The sequence below is a fragment of the Epinephelus fuscoguttatus genome, linkage group LG8, assembly GCF_011397635.1.
Source record: "Epinephelus fuscoguttatus linkage group LG8, E.fuscoguttatus.final_Chr_v1".
Lineage (NCBI taxonomy): Eukaryota > Metazoa > Chordata > Actinopteri > Perciformes > Serranidae > Epinephelus > Epinephelus fuscoguttatus.
This window is the reverse complement of record NC_064759.1, coordinates 25,090,880-25,111,375: the sequence shown is the minus strand read 5'-3', so window position 1 is coordinate 25,111,375 and position 20,496 is coordinate 25,090,880. Positions and strand designations below refer to the sequence as shown.

Genomic DNA, 20,496 nt, shown 5'->3' with positions numbered 1-20,496 from the left:
GTACATTTGTACTTTCTTTATCCTCTTATCAAGGTACTCATTACAGTCCATTTTAACAAAGAAGCCCATTTTTTTTAAACTTTTAATTAATTTTTTGCAGGTAATACTCATACTGTAATTATTACACTGTGATCAGTAAAAAAAATATTGAAATAATCGAATAAAAGTCTGCAGAATATTATTGTGTTACATTATTTGATTATTAATACTGATTAATATTAGTAGTACTGTGTATTGTCAATATGGAGCCAATTATAATGGCCTAATACTGTCTACTACTGGTTTTATTTATACAAATATACCATATTTTATAAGATTATCATACATAGTTAAAATATTTATATGATATTAAATATTTAAAAGATTTAATTAACTATAGCTCTAAAATCAAATGTTTGTTGGTAAAAAAAAACAAAAAAAACCAAACATCTTAATCAGGATTCTAGTAGAAGCAGAGAGTAGCGGACGTCATGAATCCCCAAGTACCAATAACTTAAGATAATGGTACTTGAGTGAATGTAATTAGTCAGTTTTTAACCACTGCAAGTGTCGGATGGCATGAACACAACCAGGCACTTGGAGCAAGTTTAAATAAAATGAATATGCCCTGTCCAAAAAACAAAAGTAGTTGATATTATCAATATATATTTAATGACTTATTAACTTATTCCATTTTAAAATAAAAAAGGCAGTTTGGAAAACCGTACACACATTATTTCAACTCTCTTGCATTCAAACGTACATTACAAAATATCTTCATGTGACAATACAGTGTGTAAGTAGTCTATCTAAATATGAATACTACAGAGGAGACACACAATAACAGCATGCCCCAAACTATGAAGGACACAAGTGTGCTTGGACAAAATGTGCAGCATTGAACCGTTACATTTCAGCTGTCCTGAGCTTCTCGCCAAGCAAACAGTTAATATTATAAATCTTGTGATCCAGAATTTGACGTGAGAACAAAGACAAAAAGGCAAGTTCTTTCTTCAGCAGCCTCCCTTAGGATGGCACATTTTATTACATTTTTGCAGTGTCCAGACACATTGCAGTGGGGAGAGAAAGAATCCAATCAGTGAAAAACACATATTATACACAGTTCCTTATGGGACTCTAAGGCATTAAAGAGTCATGAGTTCCATTTAAGAAATGTCTAAGACATGAAACATTATTTTAATAAGTGAAAAATTAAAAGGAGTCTTTTTTTACTGCAGACAATTCAGGATTATAGTGGATCATTTCTGCCCACACGTCAAACACTCCGCATTGAATCTGGAGCACTAAGCCAAAGTAAATTAATTTTAGCAAAACATAATCATGTTATTTTAAAATTCTTCCTCGATGAGACTTAATTTAGAAAGGAACATAATCAAAAATATTAAAGGTAAAAAAAATGCACAATATGAACCAGAAGCTGTACATAACACATTTCTTTTGACAAACTGTCTAAACATTCAAACATAGTATCTCTACTAGGCGTCTAATTTGCTTCAAAATATGTACTTACCCAATTTGTTTTAAAAAATTAAAAAAAAAAAAAAAAAAAAAACCAGGAAAAAAAAACTTTTTTAAAACCACAGAGTGAGTTGAACTCAAGACACCACCAAGTAATAAATTCACACCACACGCATTTCACACTTAAAAAAAAACTTAAACAAATCATTTAAAAAGTTAATCAAAACATTTTTTTTTTTTAACAAATAAACTATGTTTTGTGGCAACGGTCGTAATAGATGGATTTAACATTTGGTTAGTCAATTTGGGAGATGTGTCTGTCAAAAATCAACATCAGCTCATATTCAAAACTCAACTTAAAATCCAAAACCTGCTAAAACTTCATTCTCAAAACCATTTAACTCATCTGAAACCATCAGCTATAGCATCAGATCTCCAATGTTAAAAGAAAAAAAAAGGGACAATTCTTGACTAAAATCTTCAAAAAACATACACTTTCTGCAAAGTCCGCTTGTCTAAATTATCTCTTTGCACTCATGTTTTCAGGCTTTTCCTCCGGGTGGCTTTTTTGGTGAGCTTTCAAGGTGCGCTCACGGCCAAAGCTCTTTCCGCAGGTTGGACAGGCAAAGCGACCCACAGCATGGGCCCGTGACATGTGGGCATCCAGCTGCTCAGGACGAGCAAAGCTCTCTTCACATTCTTCGCAGGGATGGGCTTTGCGTGGGGTGTGTTTCTCCTTCTTGTGAGCACGGAGCTGAATCAGGCCGGGGAATGTGAGGTCACATTCAGGACAGGGGTGTTGACGGGCCGGAGCAGCAGCATCTGCTTTCGGTTTCTTCTCCTTTGCTGGAGACTGACTATCATCCTCGGGACTCTTCTTGTCCTCGGTTTCCGATTTCCCTACTGCTTTAGAAGGACGGCCTCGCTTCACTCCACCTGCTTTTCCCTTTTCCTCTGCCGGAGGTGCTGCTGGTTCTGATGTGCTGCTGGCCTTCACCGCCTCCTCGGGCGCCTCTGCCTCATCCTTCTTTTTCCGCTTTCCCTTTTTCTCAGCAGCTGCCGCGTCTTCAGCTTTGATAGGCCGTCCACGTTTCTTGAGGGCTGAAGCACTGCCGTTGCATTGCTGACCATCAGGGTATTTCTCCTGGTGGGCTGTGAGCTCTGTTTCTGTTTCAAATCCCTGACCACACTTCTTACAGCGGTGGGTTTTTGAAGGGTCCTCTGGCTGTTCTGCTGTCTCTACGTCTGGGCGGGGATGCTGGGTCAGGCGATGAGTACGCAACAGTCCAGCACTTCGGAAGGTTTCGTTGCAATCTTTACATACCAACTGCTTCTCTGGACATACCTGTCTTCTATGGGTTGTGAGCTGTGAAGATGAAAAGTAGAAAAACAGAAACATTTAGCATGATTTAGAATGGGCTTTATATTTGTTTTGCCATTCATGGTGTTCTTTAGTTTTACTAACGCCAGGGACCTTTATTTTCAAGCACAAACAACATACTTACTTCAGAGAACGTTTTAAAGCTCTCCTTGCAGTGGACACATTTGAAAGGCTTGTCATCCTTGCTGTGTGTGGGCTGGTGCTGCGTCAGTTCCTCAGATGACAGAAATGTGCGGTCACACACATAGCACGTGAACAATGTGTTTCCCTGTGAAGAAATAAAAAAAAAGAGGGGTCAGACTTAGATGACAAATTGTAACTTAAAGCTAGTGTGGGAAAATTGCTGGAAAATAATGGGTGCCTAAAACATTAAAAAATCTGCTTTTTTAACTATTTAAGTTCTTTCAAACACAGATAATTGGATGGAAGAGAAAACAAATGGGCATTATAACTTAAAGATCATACAACTCATTGTAAACATGTAGGGTTGATAACAGACTGTGGTTACGAAAACCAGTCAGAAACACCAATAAAAAGTGTATAAGGAAAGAAAAAATGCAAGTGGCACAAATTGTTACCATTTCTAGTGACTGAATTTTATTATTATATTGTAAAGCTTACCTGCTGAAGCTGTTGCTTATACTCTTCCCGGTGGCTCTTCTTCATATGCCTCTCCTTGGCTTTGGCACTGCAGAACGTGATGAAGCACTGGAAACACTGCAGGTTTTCATGCTGGTCTAGAAGGGCAACAGACCATGCAAAGAAAAAGTTAATCTTTCAGCACCTCTCAGGTAACTGAGTTTAAGCTGTGATACTACTTACAGGACTGAACAGCCGGTGCAGGAGGCCCATTCAAAGTGATGGGTTTGTATGGTTCCGCTGGCTTTTCAGGGGGAACCTCTGGAGGTGGATCTGGCAATCCCCGTCCCATCACTATCTCCTCTATGTTCAAAATCTCAGAGTCCATCCTGCTGTACTGGGTGGTCTCAACAGGCACTCAAAACAACTTTCCTGTAAATAATAAATGAACAAGGAAGACAACATTAAGTTAAATGTCACGTGTGAATAACAGCGGCTTGACTAACAGCGGGAACATACCACTGTTATAACTTATCGTGCGCATACCGTCAATTACGTTACGTTCAACATAAACAAACACATAATATCCCTGCTAACGTTAATTAGACTGAGGTAATTGTAATACACTGGTTTACAGACACCACGGCATGTTTAGCCTCGGGGTTGTTTATCTCCTTGTCCAGTTCCCCATAGCTAACACTCAAGTTTCGGCTCATCTTGGTTAACGTTACGTTACTGCCGTTAAGGCCGCTAGCTAAGCTAACTAGCTCCACGAGAGCCAACGAGCATCCGGCCACCCGTTAGCCGATTAAAATGCCTTAAAGTATCTATCTGGTGAACAGTAGTCAATTTCAAGATAATGTTACTGCTTTAGTTTAACGCCTGTACACGCTGACGATGCTAATTACAAAATACAAACCCGCCCAGCGCGCTAACGCTAGCTAGCTAGCTTGCAAGCTAACGTTACTGTTTAGCGCTAACAACACTGGCTGCCATTCAAAGAGGATCGAAGACTTTTCGTGCCTTTTAACATGTCAAGTTTTAACTCATTGTTCGGAGCTTACATACGTCTGCTATGCATCAATATAGTGCACGCTGCCATATAAAACCATAGCAAACTATTTAAATAGCAAATGTAAAATTGACGTTTACGTTACCTCAAACCGCTTTTTGAAGGTAGTTTGACTGAAAGAGTTGACCCTAAAGAAGAACTACAACGGATAGATAGGACACTTCCTGGTGTGTGGTTGTGATAGCCGCTGGCACAACTAAGATGGCTGCCGTGTGGTCTTCTTCGGTACTATGATGTTGATGTTGATGTTGATATAAAACTAAACATCCAATTATAAAAAATGGACCAGCCAAGTCCTTCAGAGGCGAAAACAGAGAAGCATTTGCATCGTAGTGGGTGCAGGTAGAAACACAAACCTTTCATGGAAACAAAGCACATGAATTCTACAGTATAATAACACAATAGTGAAATATCCTGTTTCAAAATGTTACAACACCTGTTAATATACTGTATTAAATAATACAATCATTTTAAAAGACACACACTAGGACAGGTTTATCTTTATGAACATGGCTTTGAACAATTTGAACTTGCCTCCTTTTCTATTCAGTCTGATTCTATGGTTGATCTTCGTCACGTGACCCAAGACAACTCGTGAAAAGCTCATTTTCATTCACAATGTCATTGTTTTGTTTACCTTCGTTTTAATAAATAGAGGTGGGACACACTCATTGTTTTCGTTTATGTCTCTACAATGGAAGGAGTGTAAATAAGCTTACAAGCTTAAATTAAGCTTAAATAAGCTCCACAACATCTGTTTGTACAGTTTTCTCTAAAATGAGATATATATATATATATAGCACCGTTGCTCATCGTTTATCAAACGTAGTAACTCACATCAACTCACATCATCTGTAACTTGTTGACATCAGTCTTGGAGAGAACACAGTTTACCTGACTGCTGTTCCTGCACGTCACTCTCATGACAAATAATAAAGTTCTGTTTCATCCTTTCATTAAAGTTGTAGACACTGACACCCGCTTTGATACGAAGGGGAAGAGGGGGCCTTGCGTAAATTACGGAGCCTATGCAACTTGCGTAATGAGTGTACGGCTGTTCGGCTGTTTGAAGGACACTTCAAGTACACTTGGGGGCCCTAAGCAGCTGCTTAGTTGACTTGCGTTGTACCAGCTCTGGGGCAATGGGTGTAGAACCAAAGTCTGGACCCTGTGCATGAGCAGTCTCCATCCGTGGGCCCCCCGCCCTTCCTCTCTTGATCCATGTCTCTCTCACACACCTTTTGAATATATATATATTAAAAAATCCCCCTCACCCCACCCCCCATGGGAGTGGTGGTGTGTCTTCCACAAGCTGGGGTCCAGTACCAGAGGCCTGGGAGTTTGAGGGTTCTGCGCAGTATCTTAGCTGACTGCACTCTTCTGGACAGAGACCTCAGATGTTGCATCTAGAATCTGCTGGAGCCACTCTCCCAGTTTGGGGGTCACAGCTCCAAGTGCTCCGATTACCACTGGAACCACTGTTGCCTTTCCTCCCCACAACTATTCTAGCTCCTGTTTCACCCCTTGGTATTTTTCAAGCTTCTCGTGTTCCTTGTTCCTGATGTTGCTGTCGCTCAGGATTGCTACATCAATTTATTTTCTTTCTTTCCAATTTCCCAGGCATGACCGTGTACATTGGTGCTCCAGCAGCATTAACTGTCACTCACTCAGCACAAAGTTCTGTCTTTCAACCAATTTAGTCAGCCAGTTTTAATTGAGTTATGGCGCTAATTACTACAGAATAAAGCCATTGCAAACAAAACTAGACGTTTCATTCCAAGCTTATCATGGGGCCACCTTCTATTGGGGCCCTGGGTCATCAGTCCCACTTTTCCCCCTGCTAAGACACTGCTGCCCTGTAGTAGGTATAGATGTATGTGTATAGTATACTCAATTTACAGTTATTTCAATATTAAAATGATCTTAGTGATTTTCACTACTACTACACAGTATCGATACAAATTGAATTGTATGGTCTTATTTTGAATGCTTTTTGTCAAGACATTTTGATATGTCACAGTGGGGAAAACATGTTAATAATAAAATTATTGTTGGCTGAATTCAGTTTACCTGCTTCAGTTTCAGGGTCCTGGTATTGTGTAAGAAATGTCACATTGTCATGGCTTACAGGGACAGTTGACTAGAACAGAGCCACCGTTGATGATACTAGCAACACCTGTGTGTTTTCTAAAATGTCTGCCGTGAAAAAGGTGTACTGTGCAAACATTTGTCGGGTGTCTTAAAAAAATGCAACAATTCATGTATTTGTTCATCTGTCTTTTATTCTTTTCTGAAATTCAAATAAATAATGTTTAAATTCAATGAGCCAAAAACAAGCTCATGATGGAATGTAAACTCAGTCAGGTTAAAATAAATAGTAAAAAAAAAGTCATGGTAACTGCATGAGGAAAAATATTTTGCCCTTCTTTTGCAGAACAAAGTTTATGGCTATGAATATTTTTTACATTTCCTTCTGAAGGCAAATACATTTTTACACTTGCTCAATAACATAATAAGCCACACCACATAGCATTTGATTTTTACACTGCAGCACAAAAAATCCTTCAAAAGAATGCCACTGCCAGTAAAAGGCATCATGGAAAAGTTGTGAGGATATAGGATTTAATACCGTTTTTGATTAGCTGGGTTTTCGTACACCAAAAGCACAAGTACATTCTAAATCAGAGGGCAAAGTTGTGAAAAATAAAAGGGTCAGTTCTGTAGAGGACACTACTCTTTTCCCAAACTCCCTTGATTATGAAAATTCAAGAAGCAGTTGTGGTGGCGTGAGATACAAAGAAAGACACAGCACTTAAGGCATAGCACTCGAGATGTTCTCTGACAGTCCCCAAAGCGACATCTGCCGCCTTCTCCCTCTCCAAGCTGCTCTGGCCAGTGGCCTGAACCATCGTACCGCGTGGCTGCATCCGGCAGAGGACTCTCCTCCACCAGGCTGGGATTGGGGGTTTCATTTGCTGCATGACCCTTCTCCATGGGGGGTTGAGGGGGAACTGAGTCCTGGGTGTCAGAGCCACTAGAGAGAATCAAAGCCTTGGACACCTCCAATCTGAAGGCCATGAGAGTCAAAGGTGCAGATGCTGCCCTGTGGTCCTGTCTGTACAGGAGCCAGGAGTTGACCAAAGCCAGATCTGTTAGGTACCAGAGCACCGCTTGAGGCCAGCAGGTTGGAGCTGAGGCAGTGAGAGGGATAGAGTAAAGATTCTGCAAGTCTCTGTTGAGTTGAGCGGACATCTGGGCCTTCTCAAAGTTGTCAATGAGTGACATCATGTTTCTCTGGCTATTGCCTGCGGTAGAAAGTATGAAGCCACAGTGTGATCTGCGTAACATCAGCTTCCCGTCTGAGCTTACAAACTCATCTCCGATCTGTCCTCGGGCTCCTCCGACCCTTCCTGCACCATGAACCCCAGCTACTAAGAGACGCTCTAGCATAGCAGGTGTGGAGAGCTCCTGTCTGCAAAGAAACACCATGCTACCTTTAGGGACCATTTTTTCTACGGCATCCTCTTTGCTGGACAGACCCACCTTCAAATCCACATGTAGGAGCAGACCGCCAAATCCAATTAATGTAGTACAGTAAAGAGACAGTTTCTTATTGTGCATCTTTCCAGTCAAAGGGAGTGGATACTGGTCAACTGCATAATCACCCTCTCGCTTCAGTGACTGGCACCCTGCTTTGAAGCGGCACAATAATGGCCGAGCCTTCCACAGGGGATCAATTTGTGTCCTTGAACTGTTCGGGTCATCTGGTGTGTCCCTTTCCCTCTGCCCGTCACTACGCTGACAAATTTCACTTTGTCTGCTTAAGACAGTTTTACCTTGCTGTGCACTTTGACAGTCACTACCACATCTTCCTTCCTGCATATTACCATTGTCTGGATCCTTCGCAGTGGCAAGCTTCAACATGCGAGACAGCTCAAGGAAACGTGAAAGTGGCATGGCTTCAGCAATCAAGGGCACCTTAGTCAAGTCCTCCCAGTACAGCTTTGGACTGGGAAACTGAAAAATAGCAAGAGACCAAGTATAATTTTAGTCATCTCATGGTCTAACTAACAGAGTGGAGTAAACATTAACAAAAAAAACAATGGAGCCCAGACCTTTAAAGTTCCCATGGCAATGTGTATCCCAACAAACTGTGCAACCTCTCTAGCTGTGACAGGTTTGGACATGTTGGACAGTTTGTTTGTGCAATTGGCAAATTCTCCCCAGGTATCCCAACCAAAATACTTGGAGAAGTAGTCAATGGGCTCTCTGGTCCTTTTTTCCTCTGCTGGTGCTTGGAGCTGGCTCCCTGACGTTTGCAAACTAAGCAAGAAAAACAGCAATTTTAAACATAATCATCTCCAAAGTCTGAGTTAATTTAATTTTCCAATTTCAGAAAGTCTTAGGTTACAATGAAACAATTTCCACACAATATGACAGAGTTATTTTATCTTAAAAAAATAGGAGAATTCTTTTTTTAAGCAGTGCTCTGTGAAGGTTTGAGGACAAAAAATGAAGATGTACCGTACCTTTGTGACATTTCATCTGGCTGCCGAGGGCTGTTTTTCTGGTTCCTGTAGAAATAAGCCATTACTTCTGCTTCTGAGTCAAGCGGAGGGTCAGGCAATTCAAAACCACCAACGTCCTCTTCATCAGAACTCTGGAGGAGAAAGTCCCGGAGGTCTGTTGGATGCTGCCACTCAGTGTCTGCTTCAGCTGTAGGACCAGATTACATGCAGATGAGTTACATAAAGTATGATCAACATTTTTAATAAATAGCTAAAGGACATTTAACAAGTAGATACAAGTACAGGTAATTGTGAAATAGAAAACATACCTTGTCCATCTGCAAAGTCACTGACCCCTGGTTCTGACAATAGTCCCCTTACTCTCATGTCCTGGTAGTCTGGTGCAGAATGGCTCCCTGTTAACAGATTCAGCATTAAAATCCTCCTATAACCTTTGGTAAACACACTGAAAAAGGAAATGACTCACTTAAATGACTACCTGTTGCTTGATGTTCTGTCTGCTGGGCATCGCTGGACGCCCCTGTTGTTAAATTCCCACTGTTGGCCTGAGCAGCTCCCAGCAGAACTTCCCTCTCCTCCTCCTTCACTGGGTAGAAGATGCACTGGTTGGTATTGAATTCAGGGGTGATGCGACAGCCGCTTGCCGTCTCTCCACTCTCCATTACTGAAAGCAAAAAGCCAAAAACATCCGTCTCTGAAGAGATAAAGCCCGCAGAGGCTTACAGACTTTGCCTGATTCCAGACCCTGGAATCCACTCACTCCACTGAGCTGACTGATTCATCTGGCATTGTGACATGAAACAGCGATGTCTCAGTCTAAATTAAAAATGACCAGTGAGTGCTGCGGTGGGACTAACAGTGCTGTCAAGGTGTTTTCCAGTGTTGTCAAGTGGTGCACCGGACTACACTGCACTCCACTCTTAAAACACCCGCAAAAGCAGTATGTTGGCATGGCTACACATCAGTGTGGACTTAAAATTACATTAGATCCAGGAAGATACATTGGGCTCTAGTGATTGGTTAGAGAAAATCAATCCCATTCCCCACAGACATCAGTTAGAGTGGACGCAATGTCAGACTGAAGATGGAAACAGAGTGTAACCAGTTGACAATTCTGTCTGTTATCAGGCAAATACAGACTGGCAACGCAGTGCACAAAGTGGGTTTACCACCACATAGGGTTATTTAATCTTCACCTTTCAAAGCTAGAGAGCTGGGAGGTGATTAGCTTAGCTGAAAAAATAGCTAATAGCTAAATCTGGTACAATAATTTTATTTTTTATGAGATTCCTTTTTGTACAAAATTTACAAATTTAATAAACTTAACTAACCTTTCAGTCTTAATGCTAAACGAAGCTAAGCTAATAGTCTCCCAGAACTCAAAACCTAATGCTTAGACGTGAGTGGTATTGGTGTCTTAAAGAAAGAAAATAATCATGTTGTCCAAAATGCAGAACTCATACTACAATGTGCTTTCAGTGTGGCCTAATACTTACATGGGCTGGAGGTGTTTTCATTGCTGACTGGCTCCACATTCCATCGGATGTGTCCACTGTCCTCTGTAGCCTGGGCCTCATTCAGCACGAGACTGCTCTCCTCCTTTACCAGAACAGTCCTTATATCACGATGGTGCTGTGGCTGAACACATGCGCTCTGTCTGTTTGGACATGTGGGTGCAACCAGTCCTGGATCTAAGTTACTGTCTTCAACCTTGATTTCTTGGCGCCCAAGGGCTACGTTCTCAGCAAAGCTGCCCAAACCCTGAAACGACAACAAATGTAAGTTTGCAATGTTGAATTAATTATTTTTTGTTAATGTATGGTAATTGTTGGTATGTTTTGCACCTGTCTTTGATTGTTACTCGCTGTCATCGGGCATGGTTCCATGTCAGCAGTCTCCCTCTGTGTAGAGGTGAGGAACTTCTCAAATATGATGCCCGGAGACCGGTCAGACTCCCTGTCGTGTTCCTCTCCTCCCTGCTGTCCTCTTACCTCCTCAGCGCTAGTGGGAACCGACTCTAGCTCAAATGAAACTTGCTCTTCAGGAGATTCCTCTAATGTAGAGCGCATGGAAGGCAAAGATGTGGCAGGAGCAGTAGCTTTGTTGGCCTCAGGACTAGTCTCTGGTTGTGAAGTCTTTGCGCCTGCCTTGCCTGCGTCATTCATTTCTGAATCAGAGCTAATGGGACGTTTTTCATAAACTACCTGACATTCATCTTGTTCTTTCTCTGATTCTGTTTCTCTGATCGTATCTCCACCGGAAACTCTCTTTGATATTGCATCCCGTTTTAGACGTCCTATTCCTTTTCTCCTGCCCCTAGTAGTATTCCTGAAAACAGCTCCTTTCCCACCTTCTTTTTTCTTCTGCACTAACATTTCTTCCTCCTCTTCTTTGATCTCCACGTGGTGAGTGGAGCATGACACAGTCTGCAAAGTTAAATTTTTCCCAGTTGCTGTTCCATCACTAACTTGCCCAGGAAGTTTGTCATTGCTTCCACTCTCAGAATTGCAGGTTTCATTTGATTCATTTTGGGGAACAGTGTCTTCGGGAGAGGTTGGTTCATCTTTCTCAGTCTGCTCCCCAACAGTAACTAAATCTACCTCGAGAAGTAAATCATCCTTAATGTCTTCATCTGTGGTACCCTGGACTTCAGATTCTGAGCTGGGAATCCTCAGGGAACCTTCTTCTTTCTTGTCTTCATCTGATGCCAAAGGCTCTCCTGTCTCCAAACTCTTTGTCTGAGTAGGGGTATTTAAAGGAGGTTCAGATGTAAAGTCTGGAGGGGTCTCACTGGTTTGCATTTTATTAGATGCTGAGTAAACTTCTGAAGAGGTATGATATTGATCATCAGTTTGTGTTTTACTTCCAGCCTTATTTTCATAGGCACTCACTTCAACATCTGAAGGAGGAACAGGTAAAGATGGGGATGGAATCAAAGCTGGGAAAGAGACACTTCGCTCTCTGTCCTCTAATGCCATCTCTGCCATCTCAGGCTCTGTATCCCAGTCTGCAGCAGCATTTATCATCCCAACAACCTTATTGTGCTGTTTTGGGAGCTGGTAAAGATCCAACCTGGAGACACCTTCAAAGATATTCCCATTAGTGTAAGTGAGACCGGGACTCTCTACGATATGCACTGTCGTCTTGTGTTTCTGAAGGGATGAGACTTCGCTAAATCTCTCCCCACAGTCCTTACACTCTAAGGCACGCTTGGAATGAGAAGTTATTACTCCTTCAGTTTCCACTTTTGAGGAGGCTTTACGTTTCCTGGTGGTCTTTGGCTTGGTTTGCAGTGTCTCAGGTGCTTGATGGGAAACCTGAAGCGAAGACAACAGTGAAAGAGCTTTCTGGGTCTTTTTGGGTCTTCCACCTTTTTTTGCACCTTTCGCTGTGAGACTTTTTGTAGATTCACTTGTAGAATGTTTGGGTTTGTTGTCTTTGCCTTGTTTGGACCTTTTTTGGGCCTCCTGCGGCGAAGCCTCCTTTGTCTGGCCTGATGTTTTTGAAGGGTCTAACTTGTAAACTTTCAGTTGAGGCTGTTTATGACCTTTCAGTAGAAGTAGAGCATCTTGCGTGACATGTGGGCCAGGTGTGTCCGCTGAAGCTACACTTGTTTTTGTACTGACCTTTTCCTGTTTCGCCAAGTTTTTCTTCTGCTTCCCAACCTTTGCATTCTTGGGCTGATTTTTTTGCATTATTTTTGCTTGTTTTTTCTTTTTAAATACAGGTGAGGCTACAGTTTCTTGCTCACTTATGTGCATCACACCCTTTTTGGCCACTTCTTTTTGCTTTTTCATTTTATTTTTTCTGGTATCCTCTTTGATTTGTTGCACTGGTGGATCCTGGTTTGATGAAGGCGATTTACTTTCAGCAGTAGATACCAAATGCTCCTCTTTCTTGTCCCTTTTCCCCTTTCTTCCTTTCTTTTGTGATGGTACCTTTTTCTCTGAGAGATGTGTTGTTTTTTTACCTCTTATCACCTCTTCCTGCATTGGCTGACACTGCTGTGATGGCTTCTTCTGTTTTTTGTTTTTCTTATCTTTGCTTTGCGGACCAAATTTAACAACAAGGTGGGACTTTTTCCTTCTTTGCCGTTTGGCAGGTATGGCATCAATTTGATAATCATCCTTGTCTAGGGATCCAACCAGTTCTTGCATATATCCTTGAAAGATAAATGCCCTGGCTGGCTTTCTTTTCCGCACTTTCACCAGTTCTTGAGCTGACATTACATTTACAGGTAACTCTGATATCTGTGGCACCTGCTTGGTCTCCAAGTGTGATGGAACCTCTTCTTTAGCAGGTGGATCATCTACTTCAGACAGGTTCTCCTGCTCCCGACCTTGCTTGCCATGTACCAGCAATTTCTCAGATGGTTCTTGTTGGGCTTTTTCCTGTGTCCCTTGTGGTGCAGCATGATCCACAAGGTTGCCCTGATCTTGACTCACTGTTTGCACCTGTGAATCAACCTCTCTGTTGAGATTACTTTCAGATTCACTTGGAGTTTGTGTAAGTGTATCTGGTGGAACAAAAGGGCAAGCAGGAAGGCCCTGTTGCTCTGTTTGTAAAGGTGTCAGCTCCAACTCAACTGTGGTCACATGTGGTGGGGCTGACAGGCTGGTCTCCTGCTCATCTAATACGGTCTGATCTGTAGTCTTCTCCAGGTCAGTGATTGGTACAAGAGAGGAAGATGGGAATTCATTTTGGGGCACTGTTTGGGATTGTTCTAGTTCCTCCGTTGGTATAAGTTCTAGTATGACTGTTTGCTCAAGGTTTTGCTCAACCCCATTCTGACAAACCATCTGATCCATAGGATCAGACTGAATTGCACTAATACCCTGCTCTTGAAGGATCTGATGCATCACTTGTCCCTCAGGTCTTTCTGTATGTTCAGTCTGAACGAGTGTTAGCTCTATATTTTCACCTGCTGCCATGTGGGAACCTAGCTCTGAAAAAGAGGGGTTTTCCAGCTGTCCATCTGGTGTGATAGGTTCCAGTATAATTGTTTGCTCCATTGAATCACATGGGTTGTTTAAAGAGTTCAATTCAACTGTCTTAGACTCTGTCTGTTTCAGCCCTATAAAATCTATCTGTGGTGGATTCAAATTCACAGTTTCTGCCGGAGGTGGTATCTGCTGTACTTCAAGAGGTGGGGCGTGAGGTGGCACCTGCCCCAATATGACAACTTGGTTTACTTTCTGCACATTCCCCAAGGATTCAATAAGTCTGCGAATCTGCTCTGTGTCAATATTGGCATCGACTTTTTGCAGAGGTCCATTTGGCTCCACCTGTAATAGTGCTGGCTGGCAAATAGATATTGGAGTTATGATGGGTGTGCTTTGTTTCCCCTGATGTCCAGCTGGGAGAGCCTTACCAGCTGCAGCAGGCAACAGATTGTGCTTAGTTTTCATGTGATGTAGTCGTGTCTTGGTACTCTTGAAAGTGGCCTTGCATACAGAACAAGGGTACTTTATTGTAGGAGCACCTGAAGATAATAAAGAAAGGAGGTTGTGATACACTGTGGAATACTATGAAAAGCACAACATTTTTCCTGCAATCGGATAGACACAGCTTGTTATATGTATTATTTAGAGATGCACCCCTAAAGGATTTCAGGCCTGATAACTATAACTGATAATTTTGTTTTGTTTGTTTGTTGTGGCCACTATCAATATTTAAATCTTACAAAGGCAAAAACGTAAAGAGGACAATAATTATATATATTTTTGACAAGTTTGTTTTTCGACCACCAGACCAATATTTATATTAAAGACATACATTTGTTGTAAACTTGGCTAAATAACATAATTCATGCCAGACCTTATATCCTTTTTTATAGGCATGTAAAGGCTACAAAAACCATTCAAATAACTTTACATATTCTTGTACTAAATTACTGTTAGCTAAAGCCCTTGACTCCACTGTTGAGACCAGCTGCAAAGGCCAATAACATAATGGCCCCTGATATATCATGCATCCCCAAATCATTTTATAATTTTGGATCATGCCAGCCATTCTGTGAGACTGCACATAGGCACCGTGGTGCTTTAAACTAAATGCTATAGTCAGTGGGTATAATGTTTATCACGATCACACTCTTAGTTCAGTGTGTTAGGATGCTTGCATCTGCTAATTAGCACAAAACACAACACGTCTATCTGAGGTTGATGGGAATGTCATTAGTTTTACCAGATTCTGGATAAATTCAATTTTGACCTAATGATGGCACCGCATGACAAGTTACGGGATTAACTACAAGCTCACAATTCATCCTGAGGAGGACATGAAAGTCTGTACCAAGTTGTGTGGCATTCCATTTAATAGTTGTGGAGACACTTACTTCACAATCACAAATGTGAACCTCATGGTGACATTAGAGGAAAGTAAGAGGTTCACCAAAGTTGGTAGGATACATCCTTTGGGAACCATGAATGTTTGTACAAACTTTGATGGAAATCAATCCACTGGTTGTTGGGTTATTTCAGTCTGGACAAAAATGGTGGACAGACTGACAGACAAACTGATATCATCATACATACCAAACATTTTTCTTACCATCATCTTTCTTCAGTTGCGCTTTAGCTGTGGTGTCTTCCCCACCAACTTTAGCTCCTTCTGGTAAGTGTGACACCATGTGTTTCTGCAGAGCTTTGGACATGGTGAACCTCTTTCCACACTCCTTGCAGACATACGGCCTCTCTCCAGTGTGTGTGCGACGGTGATACTTCAGCAGTGTCATCGTTTTGCAAGGTTTCCCACAGTCAGTGCACGCATAACCATCCTGGCCAAAATGAATTTTTTTGTGATGGGTGAGCTCTGAAGACTTGTTGAAGGCCTGGCCACAGATTGGACACTTGAAGGGTTTCCTCTCTGTGTGGGCTTTCTGATGCACCATGAGCTCTGTGGAGTTTGTGAAGTGGCGGTCACAAACGTAACAGGCGAAAAGAGCATTCCTCAGTATGCACTGCTCATATTCTGCTGGGTGGCTCAGCTTCAGGTGACGCTCTTTGCTCTTGTGATCACTGAAGATAATGTGACAATCCATGCACTGTAGGGAGAGCTGAGATGCTGTAGGGAAACAGGCCAGGAGGGGGTGACAGGTTACAGTACATACAGTACAGGCCAAAAGTTTGGACACACCTTCTCATTCAATGCGTTTTCTTTATTTTCATGACTATTTACATTGTAGATTCTCACTGAAGGCATCAAAACTATGAATGAACACATGTGGAGTTATGTACTTAACAAAAAAAGGTGAAATAACTGAAAACATGTTTTATATTCTAGTTTCTTCAAAATAGCCCCCCTTTGCTCTGATTACTGCTTTGCACACTCTTGGCATTCTCTCCATGAGCTTCAAGAGGTAGTCACCTGAAATGCTTTCCACTTCACAGGTGTGCCTTATCAGGGTTAATTAGTGGAATTTCTTGCTTTATCAATGGGGTTGGGACCATCAGTTGTGTTGTGCAGAAGTCAGGTTAATACACAGCCGACAGCCCTATTGGACAACTGTTAAAATTCATATCATGGCAAGAACCAATCAGCTAACTAAAGAAAAACGAGTGGCCATCATTACTTTAAGAAATGAAGGTCAGTCAGTCCGGAAAATTGCAAAAACTTTAAATGTGTCCCCAAGTGGAGTCGCAAAAACCATCAAGCGCTACAACGAAACTGGCACACATGAGGACCGACCCAGGAAAGGAAGACCAAGAGTCACCTCTACTTCTGAGGATAAGTTCATCCGAGTCACCAGCCTCAGAAATCGCAAGTTAACAGCAGCTCAGATCAGAGACCAGATGAATGCCACACAGAGTTCTAGCAGCAGACCCATCTCTAGAACAACTGTTAAGAGGAGACTGCGCGAATCAGGCCTTCATGGTCAAATAGCTGCTAGGAAACCACTGCTAAGGAGAGGCAACAAGCAGAAGAGATTTGTTTGGGCCAAGAAACACAAGGAATGGACATTAGACCAATGGAAATCTGTGCTTTGGTCTGATGAGTCCAAATCTGAGATCTTTGGTTCCAACCGCCGTGTCTTTGTGAGACGCAGAAAAGGTGAACGGATGGATTCCACATGCCTGGTTCCCACTGTGAAGCATGGAGGAGGAGGTGTGATGGTGTGGGGGTGTTTTGCTGGTGACACTGTTGGGGATTTCTTCAAAATTGAAGGCACACTGAACCAGCATGGCTACCACAGCATCCTGCAGCGACATGCCATCCCATCCGTTTTGCGTTTAGTTGGACCATCATTTATTTTTCAACAGGACAATGACCCCAAACACACCTCCAGGCTGTGTAAGGGCTATTTGACCAAGGAGAGTGATGGAGTGCTGCGGCAGATGACCTGGCCTCCACAGTCACCGGACCTGAACCCAATCGAGATGGTTTGGGGTGAGCTGGACCGCAGAGTGAAGGCAAAGGGGCCAACAAGTGCTAAACACCTCTGGGAACTCCTTCAAGACTGTTGGAAACCATTACAGGTGACTACCTCTTGAAGCTCATGGAGAGAATGCCAAGAGTGTGCAAAGCAGTAATCAGAGCAAAGGGTGGCTATTTTGAAGAAACTAGAATATAAAACATGTTTTCAGTTATTTCACCTTTTTTTGTTAAGTACATAACTCCACATGTGTTCATTCATAGTTTTGATGCCTTCAGTGAGAATCTACAATGTAAATAGTCATGAAAATAAAGAAAACGCATTGAATGAGAAGGTGTGTCCAAACTTTTGGCCTGTACTGTATAACACACATCCATATAGAGGCAAGTATCTATAGAAAGTATAAAGGCTTTCAAAGGAAAAAAGTGCCTCTAGTGGGTATATAATGTACCTTCATGTAGTAAACATACTGCAAATAAATGTTTTTCTGTGCAAAAAAAATTATATATACATACTGGAAGGAGAGCCTACCTTTTAACAACTTCCCCTTAATGGCAAGATAATGCTGCCTTCATTTATTGTCATGCACAGGAAGTGCAAATCAGAAACACCTCATTATTGTCCTCTGTATATTGGACTGATTACAGTGGGAAAAAACACGGACACCTGCAGTATAACCTGACGTGGTTCAAAAACCTTTTAAGACAACACAAACCTGCCAACTACAAAATGTGACTTTAAGTGCTCCTAAATTTTAATTTTCATAGTGGCACATGTTTAGTCTTAAATTAATATCAAACACCACCAGATCTTTCAATCCATGCCTGGCTCATAAAGGAATAACACATAACAACACACATACAGGGTAAGATACTCACATGTGAGAGGCATAACTAGTGGTTTGGACATGTCCATCTTCAGAGGATCTATCATGGCCTTTTTGGAAGGAACGTATTTCCTCCCATCACGTACACCTTTGTCCTGTTTCTTTGCCTTTTGCTTGTCACACCCAGGATTTGTATTTGTGTCAGGTACCGGTTCTGTTGGGGCACTTGGCTTCGAAGCAGAGTCCGTCTCCATCCCTGCAGTGTTAACTGATGGCTCTGTCAGTGGCTGAACAGCGGGCTCATTCTCCACCGCTTTTGTGACTACCACATTTGCAGGTGTTTCTGCTGCTTGCACCCCTGTCCCATTTTCCTGTGGCGTGACAACTGTTTCAGTGCCGGCAGGAGCAGCTGATTTATTCTCCTCTTCTTCTTCTTGTGCATCTGGTTCACTCTGTGCTGGCTGAGTTTCAGTGTTGGTGTCCAGTGGTTGCTCTGTGGTTGCTGTGGTCACAGGGTTTGGCCCGCTGTTGGACTGGGTCGGGCTCTGCATGGCTCCCTGCCTCCTGGCCTCTCAAATGCACTTGTTCATACGTTTCTGTGAAACAGGTCCCAGGCAGAAACACAGAATGACTGTTAATTACACAGCTACACCAGCACATACATGAACACTTGCTGCAGGTACCAAACAAACAATGCAGTGTTTTGCATTTGTGTGTATTTAAGTGAAACAGCAGGCTATACTTGGGATGCAAAACAAAATTGGGAAAAATCTCTGAGATAGGGAAACAAAATAAAATGTTTTGTATCATTCACATGCTCTGTAAAAAAGCAATCTTGGCACAATTTGATTTTGAAAAGCAGTGAACAACATCTTTGTTATCTACAAGGCGACAGCTGGGAGACCAGAGAATGAATGGGTTTTAAACATTTGTATTACAAAGGGGAGACGGACGGGTATGGAGGGCAGCCGCTGGAGGCTTAAGTATTAACCCAAATTCAACACTTTAATTTGTATGAATGTGGATGAACAGTGTTTTAACATGCTGATATTGTCTTGAGAAACCTCTTCATCCTAACCACCAACGTTATACACAAAAAACGGTAGCCAGTTAGCTTAAATACACTAATTTACGGTATAATTCGGGATGAAATGTTAGCATTTCCGAGCCGTTACGGCGCCAAAGATGCTAAATATTCACTCACTTCACGTCCCCTCTTTCACATAGACACCCGTGTATATCTGTATGGATGCTGGAGGATGTAGATTTAAGGATACCGAGGCTAACTCGTCCGCCCAAACATCTCCGCGTCGTTCCGCACAAAGCCAACACAGACAGCTGCAGACACCGTGACGTCACGTCTGACAAAAGCCGCAGGGGAGTCATGGGAATTATAGTTTTTCCCCACAATCAGCCCCCAATTCATACAGGAGTGTTGTCCATGCTACTTAAACACTAGAACACAGCAGTTTGGATACCAAAACTTGATTTAAGCAGCTTGAAACAGTTGAGGACATTATATCTTTACACATATACAAAATATAGGAGGTGTTGGTAAAACTTTTTTGTATTTTTTTTTTCATCCACAAATTCTCCCTCACTTGAGTCTAATGAATGTAGGACTGAAAAACAGCCATCTAAGTCAAACTTAATAGAGATAGTTAACACCCAAATGAAAAACGCATTTTCTTCCTCTCACCTGTGTTAGTGCTATTTATCAATGTTCTGGTATGAGCTGCAGTGTTGGAGATATGGTCTCTTGAATATAAGAGAGCTCTCTCTCTCTCTCTTACTCCTCATCACCCCCTATGTGACATAAGGCCTCAGTGAGCTCTTTCCATTGCACTCTATCCTTGGCATTATGTTGCGCCTCTCCCCATGATAGGTTCATGTTTTCCAACTCCAGTGTCACAGTTCTGTGCCGGGTGGTTTTGGGCGTTCCGGGTTTTCTTTTGCCTGGTGGTGTCCATCTTGAGGTGACTCTTGTCATCCAGCCCTGCTCTAATCTTAGGACATGGCCTAGCCATCTCAAACATCTGTGTGTGATTTCTTCTTTCTGTTTGTGAAGGTTGGAGATTTTGTTTGGCATATTTATCTGAGGCATCCATTGTGAAAGGCTTCCACTCTCATCAACTTTACCAGATTGGTCTGAGGAGAGGAGCAGGACAAAAGTCAGCACATTGGCTCTCCAGGCCTAGGGGTTGGGCTGACATTAAAAACGTCACCCCATAAAAAACACACCATTACAGAAACTACAATGTGCAAAATTCAGCTTGT

At 42.2% G+C, this 20,496-nt stretch overlaps 2 protein-coding genes across 3 annotated transcripts; both read right to left on the bottom strand.

Moving 5' to 3' along the window:
* Positions 1–875: 875 nt before the first annotated feature.
* Positions 876–4,711, bottom strand: LOC125893746 (zinc finger protein 91-like). 2 transcript variants are annotated; one of them, XM_049584631.1, is made up of 5 exons: positions 4,442–4,560; positions 3,662–3,850; positions 3,461–3,576; positions 2,964–3,107; positions 876–2,824 (listed from the first exon to the last, which is right to left on the bottom strand). In XM_049584631.1, exons 2-5 carry the CDS (start codon positions 3,804–3,806, stop codon positions 1,979–1,981), a joined length of 1,251 nt encoding a protein of 416 aa, XP_049440588.1. In that variant the 5' UTR covers positions 3,807–3,850; positions 4,442–4,560; the 3' UTR covers positions 876–1,978. The 2 variants fall into 2 exon arrangements, with proteins under 2 accessions (XP_049440588.1, XP_049440587.1); XM_049584630.1 differs by lacking the exon at positions 4,442–4,560 and adding an exon at positions 4,576–4,711 and having other exon boundaries at positions 878–2,824.
* A 2,055-nt stretch (positions 4,712–6,766) lies between these two features.
* Positions 6,767–19,543, bottom strand: LOC125893716 (uncharacterized). The gene is made up of 10 exons (XM_049584585.1): positions 19,424–19,543; positions 18,272–18,815; positions 15,572–16,084; positions 10,864–14,501; positions 10,516–10,780; positions 9,498–9,683; positions 9,328–9,414; positions 9,020–9,206; positions 8,606–8,813; positions 6,767–8,507 (listed from the first exon to the last, which is right to left on the bottom strand). The coding sequence occupies exons 2-10, from the start codon at positions 18,768–18,770 to the stop codon at positions 7,221–7,223; spliced, it is 6,870 nt and encodes a 2,289-aa protein (XP_049440542.1). The 5' UTR covers positions 18,771–18,815; positions 19,424–19,543; the 3' UTR covers positions 6,767–7,220.
* Between the last annotated feature and the right edge of the window lie 953 nt (positions 19,544–20,496).

Excerpts from the sequence above, each read along its gene's own strand:
- LOC125893716 (XM_049584585.1), bottom strand. The coding sequence starts at position 18,770 with ATGCAGAGCCCGACCCAGTCCAACAGCGGGCCAAACCCTGTGACCACA. Across the intron at positions 14,502-15,571 it reads GCAACTGAAGAAAGATGATG|GTGCTCCTACAATAAAGTAC; the intron begins GTAAGAAAAATG and ends TATTATCTTCAG. Across the intron at positions 8,508-8,605 it reads TTGCCATGGGAACTTTAAAG|TTTCCCAGTCCAAAGCTGTA; the intron begins GTCTGGGCTCCA and ends GCTATTTTTCAG.
- LOC125893746 (XM_049584630.1), bottom strand. The coding sequence starts at position 3,806 with ATGGACTCTGAGATTTTGAACATAGAGGAGATAGTGATGGGACGGGGA. Across the intron at positions 3,108-3,460 it reads ATAAGCAACAGCTTCAGCAG|GGAAACACATTGTTCACGTG; the intron begins GTAAGCTTTACA and ends ATTTCTTCACAG. Across the intron at positions 2,825-2,963 it reads GCTTTAAAACGTTCTCTGAA|CTCACAACCCATAGAAGACA; the intron begins GTAAGTATGTTG and ends TCATCTTCACAG.